The sequence below is a fragment of the Microplitis mediator genome, chromosome 2, assembly GCF_029852145.1.
Source record: "Microplitis mediator isolate UGA2020A chromosome 2, iyMicMedi2.1, whole genome shotgun sequence".
Classification (NCBI taxonomy): domain Eukaryota; kingdom Metazoa; phylum Arthropoda; class Insecta; order Hymenoptera; family Braconidae; genus Microplitis; species Microplitis mediator.
Window position 1 is genome coordinate 18641027 of NC_079970.1, and position 16660 is coordinate 18657686.

Consider the following 16660-nt stretch of genomic DNA (forward strand, 5'->3'; position numbering starts at 1 on the left):
GAGAAAAGTCGAAGCATGAGAAAGAGAGATTAAGGTTTGTAACAAGTGTCTTTATATGATGTGCGTTAGCAAGAGAGTGAAAGCAATAATGTGTGAAGAGAAAGACACGCTCCAAAAAGGGATGTATGTAGACATGTATGTAAAGGAATGAGAACCACAAGGGACATGGAGGAGTGCCGAGAGGGAAAGAAATGAGAAAGAGTGTAATAAATTGGCGGTAAGATTATTCTCGACGTGCATTAAGACGTCAAGCGGCGACGGACGCCTTGGAAAGTATTGGCCGACACCTTCTGCCGCGTTTGCTGTCTTACACCTTAATATTATACCTTCTTCCTCTTTCTACACCCTCTCATATTTTTTTTTGTTATTCATTTTTTACTTTTTTTTTATCAACTTGCGGACTCATCCCCTTTACTCGCACTTGTCTCGTGTTTGTTTCAAGAAACTACGTCAAGATATTACAAAGTATGTGTAACAATTATATTGTACGTCATTATATAGCCTCGTATATAAGAAATACCTTGGTCTTGACTCAATCAGTTGAGGTGTGAACGAGCTCATTTTCATTTTGTTATTTTAGCAAGAGCTTTAGGAAGAGTATATATAAATATATTGCACAAATTTTTTTTATGTTTTATAACTGGTTATTTTATTGATGTATACTAAACGATTTATTAAAATCATCGTTTGGTATAAAAATATAAAATTTTGTTTATCAATAAAAAAAATGTATATAAAACATGAATTCAGTAGTATTTATAAAACCAAAAATTTTTATGATTAAGAGATATATTAAATGATCAATAAAGTCTGATTGGTAATCATGAGAAATTTTTCTTGTTTAATGCTATGGTGTCATTTTTTTTTTTTTTATTGAAAAAAATAAAGTTACAAGAACGATCAGGAACACAATTCCATTGAGCTTAAGAAAACACAGTACACAAATTATATAAAATATATCAAACTAATAAACTAACAGACTGTAATATCTCGGTCCATTGAAAAATGGATCGTCCACAAGCTCACCGCAGATACAGACCCTGCCATCTAGCTTGCTATGGTGTCATAGTAAAGTCGGACCATGTTGGCCATCTGACGGAAATCGAAATAAACATGTTGCGAAAACTACTATGGCCATAGTAAAATTTACAAGGGTTACATTAATTTGAAATATAATCGTTGTCAATTTTTACTATGGCAATTTAACTTATCTACAATACTAAAAAAAAATAAAACCTATCGGCAGTTTACTCAAACGAGACTTCATATTCACTCAAAATTCAGCGTTGTTGAATCAACGACATATGACTTTGATGAGAAGACTAAATCTTGTTTACAGAGCACATTTTTTTTTTTCGTGAAGGCAAAAATCATTGACCCTTACTGATCTTTCTAAAAAAAACTAGAAAGACTAAAACAATTATTGTTCTTATCGTTACAGAACCTCTTCACAAAAAATATAATTATTATCACCATCTTGCAGTAAATAATGATTATCATAATAAGTGATAATCATTATTATGCTTATGTGTTAACCATTTTTGTCTCGTATAGTTATGTTTATTATTGCCGATAGTAATAGTCACCATCTGGATAGTAACCTAGATAAAAAAAAATAACTTAAATTGGACTTTTTTGACTTAAATGGATACTTAGTACGTCAAGTTAGCCAAAAGCAAGTCAAAAATGAATGAAAAACACGTTTGATTTTGATTTGCATTTAGCTATTTTGGCCAACTCAGTATCCATTTCAGACAAAAAAGGCAAATTTGACTTGGTTTCGCCTCAGTTGACTTAAATTTACCTCAAAATACCCAAATCTAAGTTATTTTTTTGACCCGGGAATATTTCTTGTATCTATAAAATTTGTAAATTTTGCCATCTGAGACGATTATGTGTAACCATTTAAAATTATTTAAAATAATGCTGTCAAGCAGGAAAGTAGGTGTGTTCACACACACGGTAAGAAATGCATGGCGTTCAACACCATGCTGGTATGGTCTCAAGACAGATACTAAAATAGTATGTGAAATATTCCAAGACAGTATTGTAATGAGTCCCAGAAGTATGGCGTTATTTACTATACGGTATAGTACTGGAGCTATTGTATTGCTTACACGTATGCATGGTAGGCACGGCGAAACAGCATGGCTCTGAGACCCGTACTACAATGCCGAGGGCACAATGCTACTAGTTTTTCCCGCCATAATTTTTGGCGTGTCAATCAATGTACACTTTCGTATTACCACCAAAACTATATAGATGTCGTTAGACTAGGTTTATCGGCCAGGAGCAATGTGTATACGGCAATGCAGTCTGGGCCTGACGGCCATACTGACATTGCGGCGTCCGCGACAACTATTGCCAATGTTACTATTCCCGCAATGGTTGAATCATCTATGCATACAATTTTATAACCTATAAAAATCTTCGATACCATACAGTATGGCGTTCACGCCCATACTGGCGTAGTGATATCCGCAAAATATTTCTTACCATGCATATACGGGTTTATATTCGTAAAGAGACCCATACATTCGTATTACGAAGAAGGGGAATTAGGGTAAAATAGGATTGGTCAGGATAAGGAAGGAACCTTCTCAATGAAATGTTTATAAATAAATTGAGAAAAATATGGATAATCTATGTGAGTCGAACCCAGACCATGTCGGTTACGCGCCGAGTGCTCTTCCTTCTTCCTTATTCCGTTCAATTTATCTATATCCATTGAGCCACACCATCCATCGTACAGTGGCATTTTTAAATTATATAATTATATAATTATGATTATGATCTCGGATAAAAATGGTTACCATCTCCGATAGGAAAAGTCAACACAAAGAATGAGAATCTTTCAAATGTAAAGATGGAAATAGTTATTTCGTTAACACGAAAGGAGGTATTAGCACTTTTTTTTCAGCGTGCATGTATGAATATATTTAATAAAAATTAGTAAAATTCAGAAGGCTTGTATTAATACGGTTCTTTAATATCCACGGCAAAATGAGGATGAAAGCCAATTTATGTGAGAAAATAACAAATTACAGTAAAATCATATTAAATGGAATATTAGGCCCGTTCTCATAATTTTTACAGTAAAATTTAATTTGTTAATCGATTCGAAGTATTTTTATTTTTAAAATTTAGTAAAGTTTCAGTAAGTATTTTAAAATTTTGTTTGATGATAAAAAAAGGAAAATATCATATATTACTATAAATCAAGTAAAACGAAGTGAAAGGGGTACCTTATTAATTCAGAGTCCGACAAAAAATATGTTGATTTTTCTCAAATATACATCGGGCGAAAATAATAACATACTAAATCAGGTATTAAAAGTTATTCCCATTTGGATCCCATTTATTTCGAGGGAATAACGAACATATATTAAAACAAATTATACTTGTCTCTACAGCGATGATTTTAAGGGGTTAGGGGTAGTCAGAATTTTCAAAAAATCGATTTTTTTTTTTTTGCATTTTCTTAAAGTATAATATTTTAAAAATATTGTGTGAAAATTTGAAGTGAATCCGACAAATTCTTTTCGAGTTATTTAACAATGACCAAAGGACGCTCGGGTGCTACGTGGCATTCGAGAGCAGGTAGCTAGAAACAGCTGCAAGCAACCGACTTTTCGGGTTTCATTGTCATGAATATCTCCCCATTTTAATGTATTTATAATTATATATATATATATATATATATATATATATATATATATATCCTTCTACATATATTCACAATTTGTAGGTAGTACAAGAACTGAAAAATAATTTTTGGTTGCCAGTATACCTGTAGTCGTTGCACTGATCAGTCGATAGTTTTGTGATAAATTATTTCTCAAGTGAATTAAATTATTAACCATGGGACGTGATTCTAGAAAGGTTTCAAGAGAACTTCGGAGTTCTGAAAAAATTAATAAGTCGCGTTCAGTCAAAAGAAAGAATGTTTTTAATCCGAAAACAGCCGAACGTGATGAAAGTATTCAGAGTACATCTTCTAAAAAATTAAAACAAAACACTGAAGATGATGTACCTGAAGACAGCAGTACTGAATTTCGAATAATAAATTTTATTCAGGTATTCACTGCAATTTCTGCTCTTATAAAATGTAAAAAATGTGATGGAAATGTAGTGTTTCAAACAGCAAGTACACGTGGGCTGGGATTCAAAATTGTAGTTGCATGTAATAACTGTGGAAATGAATATATTCCTTCCTGTTCTTTCGTTGGGCATTCTTATGAAATAAACAGACGTTTCATTTTTGTAATGAGAATACTAGGAATAGGATACGAAGGATTGTGCAAGTTTTGCGGCCTGATGGACATGCCGTCTTTTTTAGATAAATCTACGCATACAATTTTACTGAAACAGATTTTGAATTGTAGTAAAGCCGTCGCAGAAACCTTCATGACGAAAGCTGTGAATGAAGAAAAGCAAGCAATGCCAACAACTGAAAATGAAGATATAAATCATCTAACTGTATCGGGAGATGGAACCTGGCAAAAACGGGGATATACATCGTCATTTGGAGTTTCTTCTATAATTGGCTATTTTACTGGAAAGATTCTTGACATAAACATTAAAAGTGCATATTGTAAGCTATGTGAGTATTGGAAAAAAAAAACAAATACTGTTGAGTTCGAGGAATGGTATCAATCGCATGAAGATGTGTGTTCTGCTAATCATCAAGGGTCTTCTGGGAAAATGGAGGTGGATGCGATGGTCGAAATGTTTTCGTATTCTGAAACTAAATATGGAGTTAAGTATGCCAACTATATTGGTGATGGTGACTCCAAGACCTATTCAGGAATTATAAAATCAGATCCTTACGAAAATACAACTGTAAATAAAAAGGAATGTATAGGGCATGTCCAAAAGCGGATGGGGAGTCGATTACGTACGCTGAAGAGTAAACAAAAAGGTCTTGGTGGTCGAGGTAAGCTCACAGGAAAATTAATAGACAAACTAACTGTGTACTATGGTTTAGCAATACGCCGGCATTGTGATTCTATTGAAAATATGAAATCTGCTATAATGGCAACCTTTTATCACTACGGCTCGAGTGATGAAAAACCGAATCATGATATGTGTCCAAAAGGCGAAGAATCTTGGTGCTCTTACCAGCGCGCTGAAGCAAGAGGAGAGCTTGATACCTTTTCTCACGATTATTCTCCTTTACCTTCTGATGTTTTAAAAGCTATCAAGCCTATATACGAAGATCTTAGTAATGAAAATTTACTTTCAAGATGTGTAGGTGGATTCAATCAGAATAATAATGAAAGCTTTAACCAACTAGTATGGAAAATATGCCCAAAAACGGTAAATACTAGTTTTACTATCGTACAAATAGCTGCATACGTTGCTATGTGTATATTTAATGAGGGTATAAATTCATTATTAGTCTTGATGAATACACTAGGACTTAATTGTGGGCCTAATTCTCATCGGTATGCAGAAAGAATGGATGCTGCACGTATCAAAGTAGCAGATAAGCGCGCTAATGATAACACCCGAGAAGGTCGATTGCAACGTAGGCACCAGCAAATCGATATTTTGGAAGCTGCTATGTCGGCTGAAGAGCTATTATATGGTCCAGGAATAGATGACTCAGTGTAAGTTATTAAATAATTCTTATAATTCGACATAAATCCATAGCAAAACTTTAAATGCGTTTTTCTCAAAACTATGTTTTCTGAACTGGTGATCACTGTAACTTAAAAACTGCTCGGTAGATTTCAATAAAATTTATTGTACTTTTGAAATACATTAAAAACTCGTGCCTGATCGAAGGATTTTTTTTTTTTTTCAAAATTTCGATTTTTTTTTAACAATAAACTGTCGGTTTTTTTCTCGAAAATTTGAAAAAAATTTCCTGAGGCCGCCATTTTGTTAATTTCGAAAAAAAAAAAAAAAGCTTCGATCAGGCACAAGATTATCTATTAATAAAACTAATTTTTCTTGTCCGATTGATTTTAGATGAATCTCCAAGGACTTATGATGATCACCGCAAAGGACTTCGGGAGGAACGGGCTCTACAAAAACAGCGATAACTTTTTGAATTATTAATTTTTTTTTTTGAAATTTTCGTGAAGTCAAATCGAAACGTGTTCTAATAAAGCTATGTTTTTATTTTTGTCAAATAAAGTAATTAACTACAAAAAAAAAATTATTGAAAATCATCATTTTTTCATACCCCTGAGTACCCCTAACCCCTTAATAAATATCATTTTGTTACTTCATTGCAATTTAAATTAATAAACAGTTCGTGAATTATTTATATAATTATATTGATTAAATTCTGAAGTCAAAGAAATGCTCATTCAAAATAAGACAAAAAATTATCGTAACTCTTTTAATTTTGTTGAGCTGAATATAAGATCACAATACTCGTGTAAATACTCAACAAATTAATAGTCCAGTTGACTACCCGTCATAAGCCTTGTCTAAGGGACGTAGGAGAAATTTTTGTGGGAGCAACAGGACAAAATCCTGTTGCAGCAACAGGATTTTGTCCTGTTGCAGCACCTTTTTTTTCCATGCACTATCGTGCGTTTAGTTTTGTTCTTGACTAATCGTTATAAGCCTGTTTTATTTGATATGATTTTAAATGTCATACAGTGTAACCTTAATATAACGAACCTCAATATAACGAATTCCTCGATTTAACGAATTTTTCAAAATCCCCCAGAATTGCCCATCAGGGTCTATGTAAAATATCCCTTTACATTACGAATATATTTTTCAAACAACCTCACTATAACGAAAGTTCAATCATTGCAGAATATAGATAGAAACTATTATTGACCTTTATATAACGAATTTTCCAGCCTATATAACCTCTACGTAAGGTATCTTACAAATTATCCCCACTTAATTCCACAATAACTAATGTCTTAACGAGTGCTGACACGTTTAATTCTTCATAAGACAGGCATTGCTGTTTGATGAAATTTAATGTAAACACTGCTGTTTGTTATTGTTAGTAGTTTTAACGTAGCAATGGCTGAAAAACGGGAAAGGTGTTCTTTGAGTGTTGCAGAAAAACGGAAAATGATATGATAACTAACATTGGCAAGCAGACAACAATTTATGACTTTTTTTCGAGTAAAGAAACAAAAAATGAAGATTAAGCTATCATTATTCCTTAATCATGTTGTTAATTTCCTACGCTTACATTCCATGTTTATATTCTATGCTTATACATTGATAACGATTTTTATTTTGACCAGAAACTGATTTAAAAGTTTTCAAATAAATAATTCTGTTTTGATTTAAATGAGTTGTTTTTTATTAGTGGAAATTTGTTTACCTTGTTCTAACGAATTGAGTTTAATAGAACCTCTATATAACAAACCTTACTATTACGAATAACTCGATAGAACGAATGATTTCTATTTCCCTTTAGTTTCGTTATATCAAGGTTGCACTGTATTTACATTTTGTTACATACATCAGTATCCGGATTTTTCTAGTGCTTATAGCGCTAAAATAATTACTCATCTTTTTACACTAATAATAACTGTAATGGGAAAAATTATAATGACAACGGTATTAATTACAGTAATAATAATAATAATTGTTATTGATCAACATAATGCTCAATAAAACTTTTAAGCTGTAACAGAAGTTGTAATTGTACACTGAGAAAAAAATTTTCTCCTGACAACGAAATTTTAGTTATGACAAGAAAATGATTTGATTGCCCATTGCCAATCATATATTTGGTTGTTTTAACTAAATCTTTTGTAATCTACCAACAAAACAAATTATTAGAAACTATAAAATATTTAGTAAAGATAATTACGCGTTTAGTAGCAAGCATAAAATGAAATTGATTACCTGCAGAGTTTATAAAAGAGTCATAATGAAATGTATGAGTGATCATTATAGAGAATGAGTTATTGATAATAATTAAATATTATTTTGAAATGACAGAATATTTATTCAACAGTTCAATAAATGCATATTTAGAAAAATAATTTATTTCCTTCACAAGTACTTCTTTTTGTACTGACAAAAATTGTTCAGGAAAAATATTAATATTAAACATTAATGTCATAGTGTAATACAGTGTCCCCACATATTACTGTCAAAAATTTCCAGCGGATAACTCGTCCCGTAAATGCTGCAAGCTCGGAATATAAAAACTCTGAAATAAGTATCTTACCAGGGACACCACAAATGGTGGGCGCGATCTAGTGGCGAGCACCGAACTACTCCAGCTACTGCTGCCTAATACCATAACTTTTAAATCAATAATCATTAGGTTCAAATATATATTTATTAACCTCGAACAAATATATATATTTATTTTAAATGAATATATTTTTTTGTGTCTAATTAATATTCATTAGAGTGAATATAATAATATTTTGCTCTAATATTTGGATTTGTTGGCACTACAAAATAGTTTAGTTGTCCTTTAAATAAATATTTTCTTAACTCTACCACATGATTTTATTATCTTAGAGAGAGAAATATTAATATCAACCAAATAGAGTCTATTAAATCATTTGTTAAAAATGATAAAATAGATTATACTGATAACCTTAACACCGGAATAGTGTGGGCTTACACCAGTTATTTTATAGTGCACAATGTAAAAAGTTTTTCAAACTATTTATTGTCGACTTTAAAATATAAAATTTTTTTTAATAAAATATTTAATTGTAATAAATTACAAATCGATTAAATATTTTAAAAGACTAAAAACTTTTTATTAATAAATCATAGACACGCAAGCGATCTAAGTGTTTTATACGGAACATTTAAAATTAATCAATTTCAGGGATGTTAACAAGAATCACAATTGGTGATTTGATGAAAAAAAATTTTTTATTATTATACATCAAAGAGATATATAATATCTTTATTACAATAGGTCAATCCCAGGTGTTACCATATAATGTATTACTCACCAGTCATCAGTAAAAAAAGGCTGGGTATATATAATATACTTACAAGTAAAAATAAAAAATAAAAAAAATTGATATAGAAACCACAGGGTGCCTATAAAGTTAACTCATATCCCCCAAGTCATCCATAGTCCATCTTAATTCGTTAATCCACTACACTATATCATACTATATATGTATATATAAATATATTTTTATAAATTAAAAAAATTAAATTAATAGAATAAAAAGTTGACAAAAAAAAGTATATATTAAATAACAATTAATAAATGCAAATGTAAAATTAATTGAAAATAAATAACCATATAAATCAGACACATTTCAATCATTTAAAATTAAGACATAAAAACCGTAACAATTAACTCCGTCTTAATATTTTTTCACGGATTTAATATTTATTATAATACGCGTAACAATAGGCCGGCGATTGATGTTTATTTTTGTTGTGGGAAACATTTGAAAACTTTTTTTTTAACCTGCCCAGATGTGTGTTGGTCTTTAAAGTCTCAACTCTTATGAGTTTAAACATCTCTACTACTCATTTATTGAATACATATGTATATATATATATATATATCCTCAATAACACGGCAAAGCTGGTTGTTGGTCATCGTTTCAATTCCGATGAAGACATTGGTATTGTAAATAGTTGTGAGCGCGTGTGTGCACATTCTTTAAGGTGTGTGTCGAGTTTCTTCTCACACCTCGTATCGGCTGGTCTTTACTTACTCACTCTTTTATATTATAGTGAGACTCTGAAGAGTATAGAGAACTCGTAAGAGTAAAGAAGAGTGTTGTATAGTGTAGAGTGTAAAGCCCTTGACGCCGTGCGCGGCACCCGGTCAAAGGCCCGCGGGGGGTATGGCCTCTCAGACCGTGAGGCTAATTGATACGTAAGATTACGTTCCTGGGGATTCTCCTTACTCACTGTCTCTTTTTATCTTACTTGTTGTATGATATAAACTTTTCTCCCTTGTATTGGTTATACCTTGTGATTCTGTTTTCTGTTCCTCATTCTCGCTTTGTGATACTGCCTCAAGCAACTAAGGAATGATTGGTTGTCTGGGTAACCAAGAGCTGCCACTAAATTCCTCGATTATGGTATAAAAAAAATTTATTCCCTCAATAAAACACAAATTAATTCAATATTTAAGGTTTTTAATTTTTATAGTCTTCTGTGCTATTTATACTTTTTTATTGATAAATTTATGCACAAGTTAATTTAAATAAATTGTTTTTTTTTTTACTTTTTATATTTAGATTGTTTTATATTTGAATGAGGCAATCAAACAATTTATTTCTTGTTTGTGGTAATGAGCCGAGATATATAACGGCAATTGTTACCTGAGAAGACTTATAAAACACGCGATGAACTAAAAAAAAGAGCATGGATAAGAAAAAGTAAAAGGGGAAGAAAAAAAAATAAAAGAAATTATTCGTATTATTCGCAGTTGAATTTTGCAGGCGAGTGAAGAAGGTAAAAGAGGGTGAAAGAGAGGGTTTGGGGCGTGGTCATGGGAAAGATGCGTGTCTCTATCGGTATGCCACAATAGAAATACACGTGGGCCTTTTTACTTTAACTTGCCCGCGTGATCGTGAACTAAACAACAGGCTTTATATATATGTATTTGTATATATATGAGGGTATAGTTTATACTACAACACATTTTCGGACGGCAGCTTTACAACCGTTTAGTGTTTTATGGCTGTTTTATGAACACCGCGCTTTCTTTTTCAAGACGAAAAAAATATGTTAAATAGAAAATGGATAGAAATAATTAAAGTTACGAAAAGTAATGATTTTTATAACTCTAATTCATTACAAGTATTTTTGTTACTTTTTTTCTTCGAGATTGGCCACACTGTTAAAAAATCGGGAGTGATTACACTGTAAAAAATTGGGAGTGAATTTGGAGCGATTACGAATTTTGTTTGAATCCAAATTCCTATACAAAGTCGTCGAGCTTCGAAATTTTCCCATAGATCGGCTGATGCCTAGCTTGCAATGATTGGCCAATAAATGACTAACTATACTGGCCCGTGCATGGTGAATCATTGGCAGCTGTCTTTTTGCTCATAAAAACGATGCACAATTAACCGCCGTTCGTTGGCAAACAGTTTGATCGAGTGCTCTTGATACCAAGCTTAAGCCGATGATTGATTGCCACGATTGACCAATGCTTGCGACTGCCATGCTTGGCATACCGTTATCATCCGATATTTAGCCGATCTTCGGCCGATGCTTCAAAATTGGCAGCCATTTACGACCCAGTAATGAGCCGATTCTTTTCATTTGTATGGGTTCACTCTGTCACTCGGAGTTCCGGAGTTTAAATAAAATTCACTCCGCAAACGGAGTAAATTCTGAGTTTGTTTTTCAGCGGAGTGATTTCGGAGTGATCTGGATCTTATTTAAATCCGCATTTACTACGATTCAGAGTTTTAATATTAATAAAATATTCTCCTTTCAGAGGTGACTAACTCTGAAGAGATTAAATAAATAAATAGTAGTCCGCTCCGGATTCAATCCGCATTCATTCCGAAAATTTTTTACAGTGTACGGATTTTATTTCAATCCAAATTCACTCCGTCACTTAAAGTTCCAGAGTTAAAAAAAAAATACTCCGCATATGGTTCAAAAAGAATAGAAACTTTTTTTCAGCAGTGATGAGAAATTTATTATGATCCAAATTTACTTCTTTTCGGAGTTTTAATGATAAGAGAAATTTCGCTTCGGAGTGAATTTCACTTCGGGAGGATTAAATGAATAAAAAATCATCTGCTCCAAAATTATTTTACATTGTATTTAAAAGTATATAAAATATTCGCATAAAAAATAGTTTGTTTTAAAAGCGTATCGTATTTAAACAAATCTTTGGTGTTCATAAAAACTGTAAAATGTGATTAGTTTCACTGAACGTCAATTTTTAAGGTTTTATTTAAATACTTTTTTATTACGGCTAAATTTGTATTATAGGAATTAAGTTTTAGTTTCGAAAGTGTAGAAAAAATATTTTAATTATAATTTATTAATCAATAATTTTAATAAAATATTGGATAGGAATTTTTAGCAATAAAAATCGTTTGTGTATACTAATTTAAGGTAATATGTACTTGACGACTTTTTGCCCATGGCTTAACTACCATTTCAATAAAGTTGAAGTATTAAAAATTTTTCAAACTCTATTTAGATTTATTCCAATAATAATCCTACGATTCTACTTAGCGGTGTTATCCAACCGGTGTTAAACGGTGAACATGCATATAATTAATACCGATTTATGCCCACTAAGCCAAATTAAAGTCACGTTGTCTTGGATTTGACAGTGGGCTTAAATTTAAACCAAATCCAAATCAGCGTAACTTGAAGTTGACTTAGTTGACTTAAATTTTGACATTAAAAAAGTCATATTGAAGTTAAAAGAAGTAAGTATAGCTAAAATCAAGTTAACAAAGTCAAATGCAAGTCAAAAAAATTATAGCAGCCAAAATCGAGTTAATTAAAACAAAATCAAGTCAAAATCAGGTTATTTTTTTGATTCAGGTGAACAAATTTCTTTTGGCATTTCACCATAAATTGATAAATTTGTGATATTATTAATTTTTGAAACGATAAAAAATTTTTTTGTATTCGGAATACAATTCAACTTCTGATACTTAAAAAATAAAACTACTTTTTTTTTTAACACGGCTCAACACCGAGAAAAATTTTAACACTACCTAACAATGGTATTTTAACACCATTTTCGGGCTTAAATTTAACGCCGGGATATCGAATACTGTTTTTTTTTACAGTGTATTTAAATACGCTGTAAAATACACTGTATTTAAAAATTAACAACAATGAATGTACTTTAATATTGGAACCATGCTATAAAGTGTTTCGTCTATAAGTGAAATATATTACAGGATATATTAACCTACATCTTGATAAATGAATGATCAATAGTCACAGTTGATTAAATTCTTCTAATTATTTATTATTCATAAATTTATCTTGGATACTCATGAATCTTCTTTACTCTATAAATCTATGTGTATCTATTGACTGTAGAAAATTTATTATATAAATATTGCGATAACCTAACATAGAATGATGAACTTTAAATCACTTTAATAGCAAATGGTCCAATTAATATACTATTAGCAATAATTTATTACTAATTATTATCAGGCTAAATAATCTCAAAGTTAAATAAATTGTGTTTATAAATTTATAATGTATCAGTAAACTAAATTAGCTAATAGTTGTATTATATTTAGCAAAAATTTAATAAAAATTGTAAAAATATTATGAAAATCAAATATACGCAAAACCACAAGTGGTGCATATATTTGTTATAAAAAATGCTGCGGTAATGCAAAATTTATGTAATTTTACACGGAAAAAAAAGAACTTGCAACAGCAGGAAGGGGCCTAGTAGCATACTTTATTGCTGTAACAGGATAACCGCCTTGTTACAGCTACAAGATCAGCCCTGCGCAGCCATAGGAATAATCCTGTTGTTGCTACAGAACTTATCCTGTTGCAGCCATGGGTTATTCATTTGGCTGCAACAAGACTGATCTTGTAAATACTCTACAAGGGTTTCTTGTTGCAGCTACAGGGCAAGTCCTGTAGCTGCTACAGAACTAGTCCCGTTGCAGCTACAGGTTATTCTTGTGACTGCAACGGGACTGATCTTGTGAATACGACGGACCATGTCCTGTTGCAGCAACAGTTCTTTTTTTCCGTGTAGAGAAAACTTTTTGGTTTACACGAAAAACATTTTTCTTAACAAAGAACAATAATTTTTAATTAATATTGTAATTTAATTTCTATTAAAAAAACTTTTAACTGGCGGTGACCTAAAATAATCTAGAGCCCGCGATCTGTCTTAAAAAACATTAATTCTTTTCTTATGCTAAAAATATAATAAGTTTGAAAAAAAATATGATGCTCGATTTTTTTTGTATAAAAAATTATTTTCCAGAAAAAAATAATTTTGATCTTTGCAGATCTAATTTTTTCATTATTTAGATCTGTATAAATCTGTGGAGATCTACATCTAGATCAAAATAAAAAAAACAGAGATTATCAAATAGTAAAAAATCAAAATTGAAAATTTACAGATCAATATTGGAGCCTTATAAAAAAAATGAGTTATGTGCTAGTGTGCTAGTGTTAGCCGAAAATCGCAGGCTATCCCCAACTACCCCTTAAGCAGTCAAGTTGCATAAATTTTTTTTCATTTTCGTTGCGCGAAAAACGTTCTGACCTTCAGGTACATTTTTAAAAAATTGTTCTTATTTAAAATAAGTAAAACTAAAGTTTCGTAATTATGAAAAAAAAAAATGTCTAATGTAAAGCAAAGTAGAAAAAAAATTATGCGGCCAAAATCCTGGATGTAATTTATTTTGAGATATTAACAAAAAAATATTATTTAAACAATAAAAATCACTTGATTATTCACTGTATATATCAAATTATTTTAAAAATACGCTGTTATTATTTTTTTGTTAATTTATTTAACAATTTTTTTAGCTGTATACATATTAACGCACCAATTTGAAAGGTCTTGATAACCTTTTAATGTCCCATATTTCGCTATACACACATAAAACTTTCTTCTCTTACATCTTGTCTCATATAAAATATAATCGCATAATAATGATCGAATGCATGTTTTGAAATTACGATGTAAGATAATTATATTAAAATTCGATAGTTATTTATTTTTAAATACCTTAAAAAGCAATTCTTCATAACAAAAATAACTTATCCTATTACAGCAATTAATGTCAGAAGATAAAAATTACAACATTCAATAAATATTATACCTAAACATAAATAAATTAAAAAAACACTTAACCAAAATAAATACTGTCATAAATTAAAAACAGAATTTATAAACTGGAAAATATTATGAATTTCAAATTAAATAGGATTGAGCAATATACATGTATATTAAATATTACTTTTAATCTACAATATATTTATAATATTATAATATATATTTACCATAAAATCAAGTAAATATTGTAGCACTTTTTTCTAGTAAAAGATAGTAAGATCAATTTACAGATTATTCGGTCTGTTTGCAAGTTACAAACCGGTGAGAATCGAGTAGGTTTCGCCTCTCTTGCCAGCGGCACCTTTAACGCCCCAAACGATAACGAGGTATTAATAATCAACCGGACCAGTTCCGCTCGAGGTGAGCCTCGTGCTCTTCTCTCTACTCTCATCCTGGTCAATTTATATATATATCTATATATACGTCTTAATATATATATATATATATATGTATGAGGACAGGCAAAACGGACCACTTTAAAAATTTGCTAAAAGATTTTTATTTTTCCAAAATTATTTTTCATCATCATTTACGACTCTTATCATAATTTTTGTGCAATTTTAAATGTCCCAAAATATTTTTTCAAAATTTATCAGTGGACTCAATGTTCTCTAAAAATGAATCAGTGAAATTCACTTCGAATTAGTGAATATTCACTAGGAACTAGCTATAAGTATACCACTGGTTGAATTACCCATACAGGAGCTGCCAGAGTTGAACAACGGGCCCCTACTTGGCCCAACACTGGGGAACCTAGCTTTGGCACACCTATATTGGCCCAGGCTTGGGCCAGGACTGGGTAACTTAGCCTTGGCCATCCAATGGCAAGCCAGACTTGGGCCAAGACTGGGTAACCTAGCCTTGGCCGTTCAATGGCAACCCAGACTTGGGCCAAGGTAGGATTACCCGAGTTTGGATATACCTATGGTTTATATAAGTAGATCATATGAATGAACCAGTTCAACGTTAGTAGGTTCGTCCAGTAGCTACCGTTCGGGCCTAGCAATCAGAAGGACGGCAGTTCGCGCCCAGAGCCCAGCAGAATTTTCACCGAGTTATATTCACATCATTTACCTCCCTTAGATAATTAAAACGTTAATGATCATGAATTCTACGAGGTTAATAATAATAAATTTTTTTTAATTAAATTGATTCGTTTCCTGGAAGCCTGGGCCAGGTCTGGCAACCAAGCATGGGCCAGGTCTGGCAACCAGGCTTGGCCCGAGATTATCATTCCAGGCTTCTACCAAGGCTGGGCCAAGACTGGCTTACAAGCCTGGCCCAAAGTTCTACAAAGTTGGGCCAAGTCTGAGCCAAGCCTGGGCCTGTGGTACTTTCTTCTCTGGGTAGTTTTTTCTTAATTCAATAAATGATTCTTGAATCGATTAGTAAGAACTCTACATGAAGAACCGAATCTTTCTTCAATAAAGTATATTACTCTTTAGTGAAAAATCTTTTGTGAATAAAAAATTTTATTGTTTAAAAGCAAGAGATATTATTAATTTTCAATGAAGAAGTTGAAATATTCATCTCAAGAAAATCATGTTTTTGGTCTGAGGCAGTATTATTTTGGTTCGAGAATTAACATTTTATTGACGTATAATTTTTGACTCCAACTGGGAATCGAACCAAGATCGATTCGGCATCAAGCCAAACGCTTATCCAGCCTCTTAATTAATCTATATTTATGCCGCCATCTGTCAAAATTTTATTCACTAATAAATATTCTACATTTTTCAGATTTAATTTTTTTCTGCATTTTTTATACACTTATTTACATACATTTCCTATGTTTTATTCTAAAATAAAATCAACGATACTGTAAAAAAAAAAGATATAAAAAAAAAAAAAATACAAAAAATAAAAATGTTTCAAGTACATCTGACACATAATAAAAACAAGTAACTAGTT

The 16660-nt window shown here is 31.3% G+C and overlaps 1 protein-coding gene across 3 annotated transcripts; it reads left to right on the forward strand.

Moving 5' to 3' along the window:
• Nucleotides 1-3447: 3447 nt before the first annotated feature.
• On the forward strand, nucleotides 3448-6200 carry LOC130664004 (uncharacterized). Of its 3 annotated transcripts, none has more exons than XM_057463628.1 (4): nucleotides 3448-3669; nucleotides 3749-5319; nucleotides 5402-5612; nucleotides 5977-6200. In XM_057463628.1, exons 2-3 carry the CDS (start codon nucleotides 3862-3864, stop codon nucleotides 5405-5407), a joined length of 1464 nt encoding a protein of 487 aa, XP_057319611.1. In that variant the 5' UTR covers nucleotides 3448-3669; nucleotides 3749-3861; the 3' UTR covers nucleotides 5408-5612; nucleotides 5977-6200. The 3 variants fall into 3 exon arrangements, with proteins under 3 accessions (XP_057319611.1, XP_057319608.1, XP_057319609.1); XM_057463625.1 differs by having other exon boundaries at nucleotides 3467-3669; nucleotides 5420-5612; XM_057463626.1 differs by lacking the exon at nucleotides 3448-3669 and having other exon boundaries at nucleotides 3692-5319; nucleotides 5420-5612.
• The last annotated feature ends 10460 nt before the right edge of the window (nucleotides 6201-16660 follow it).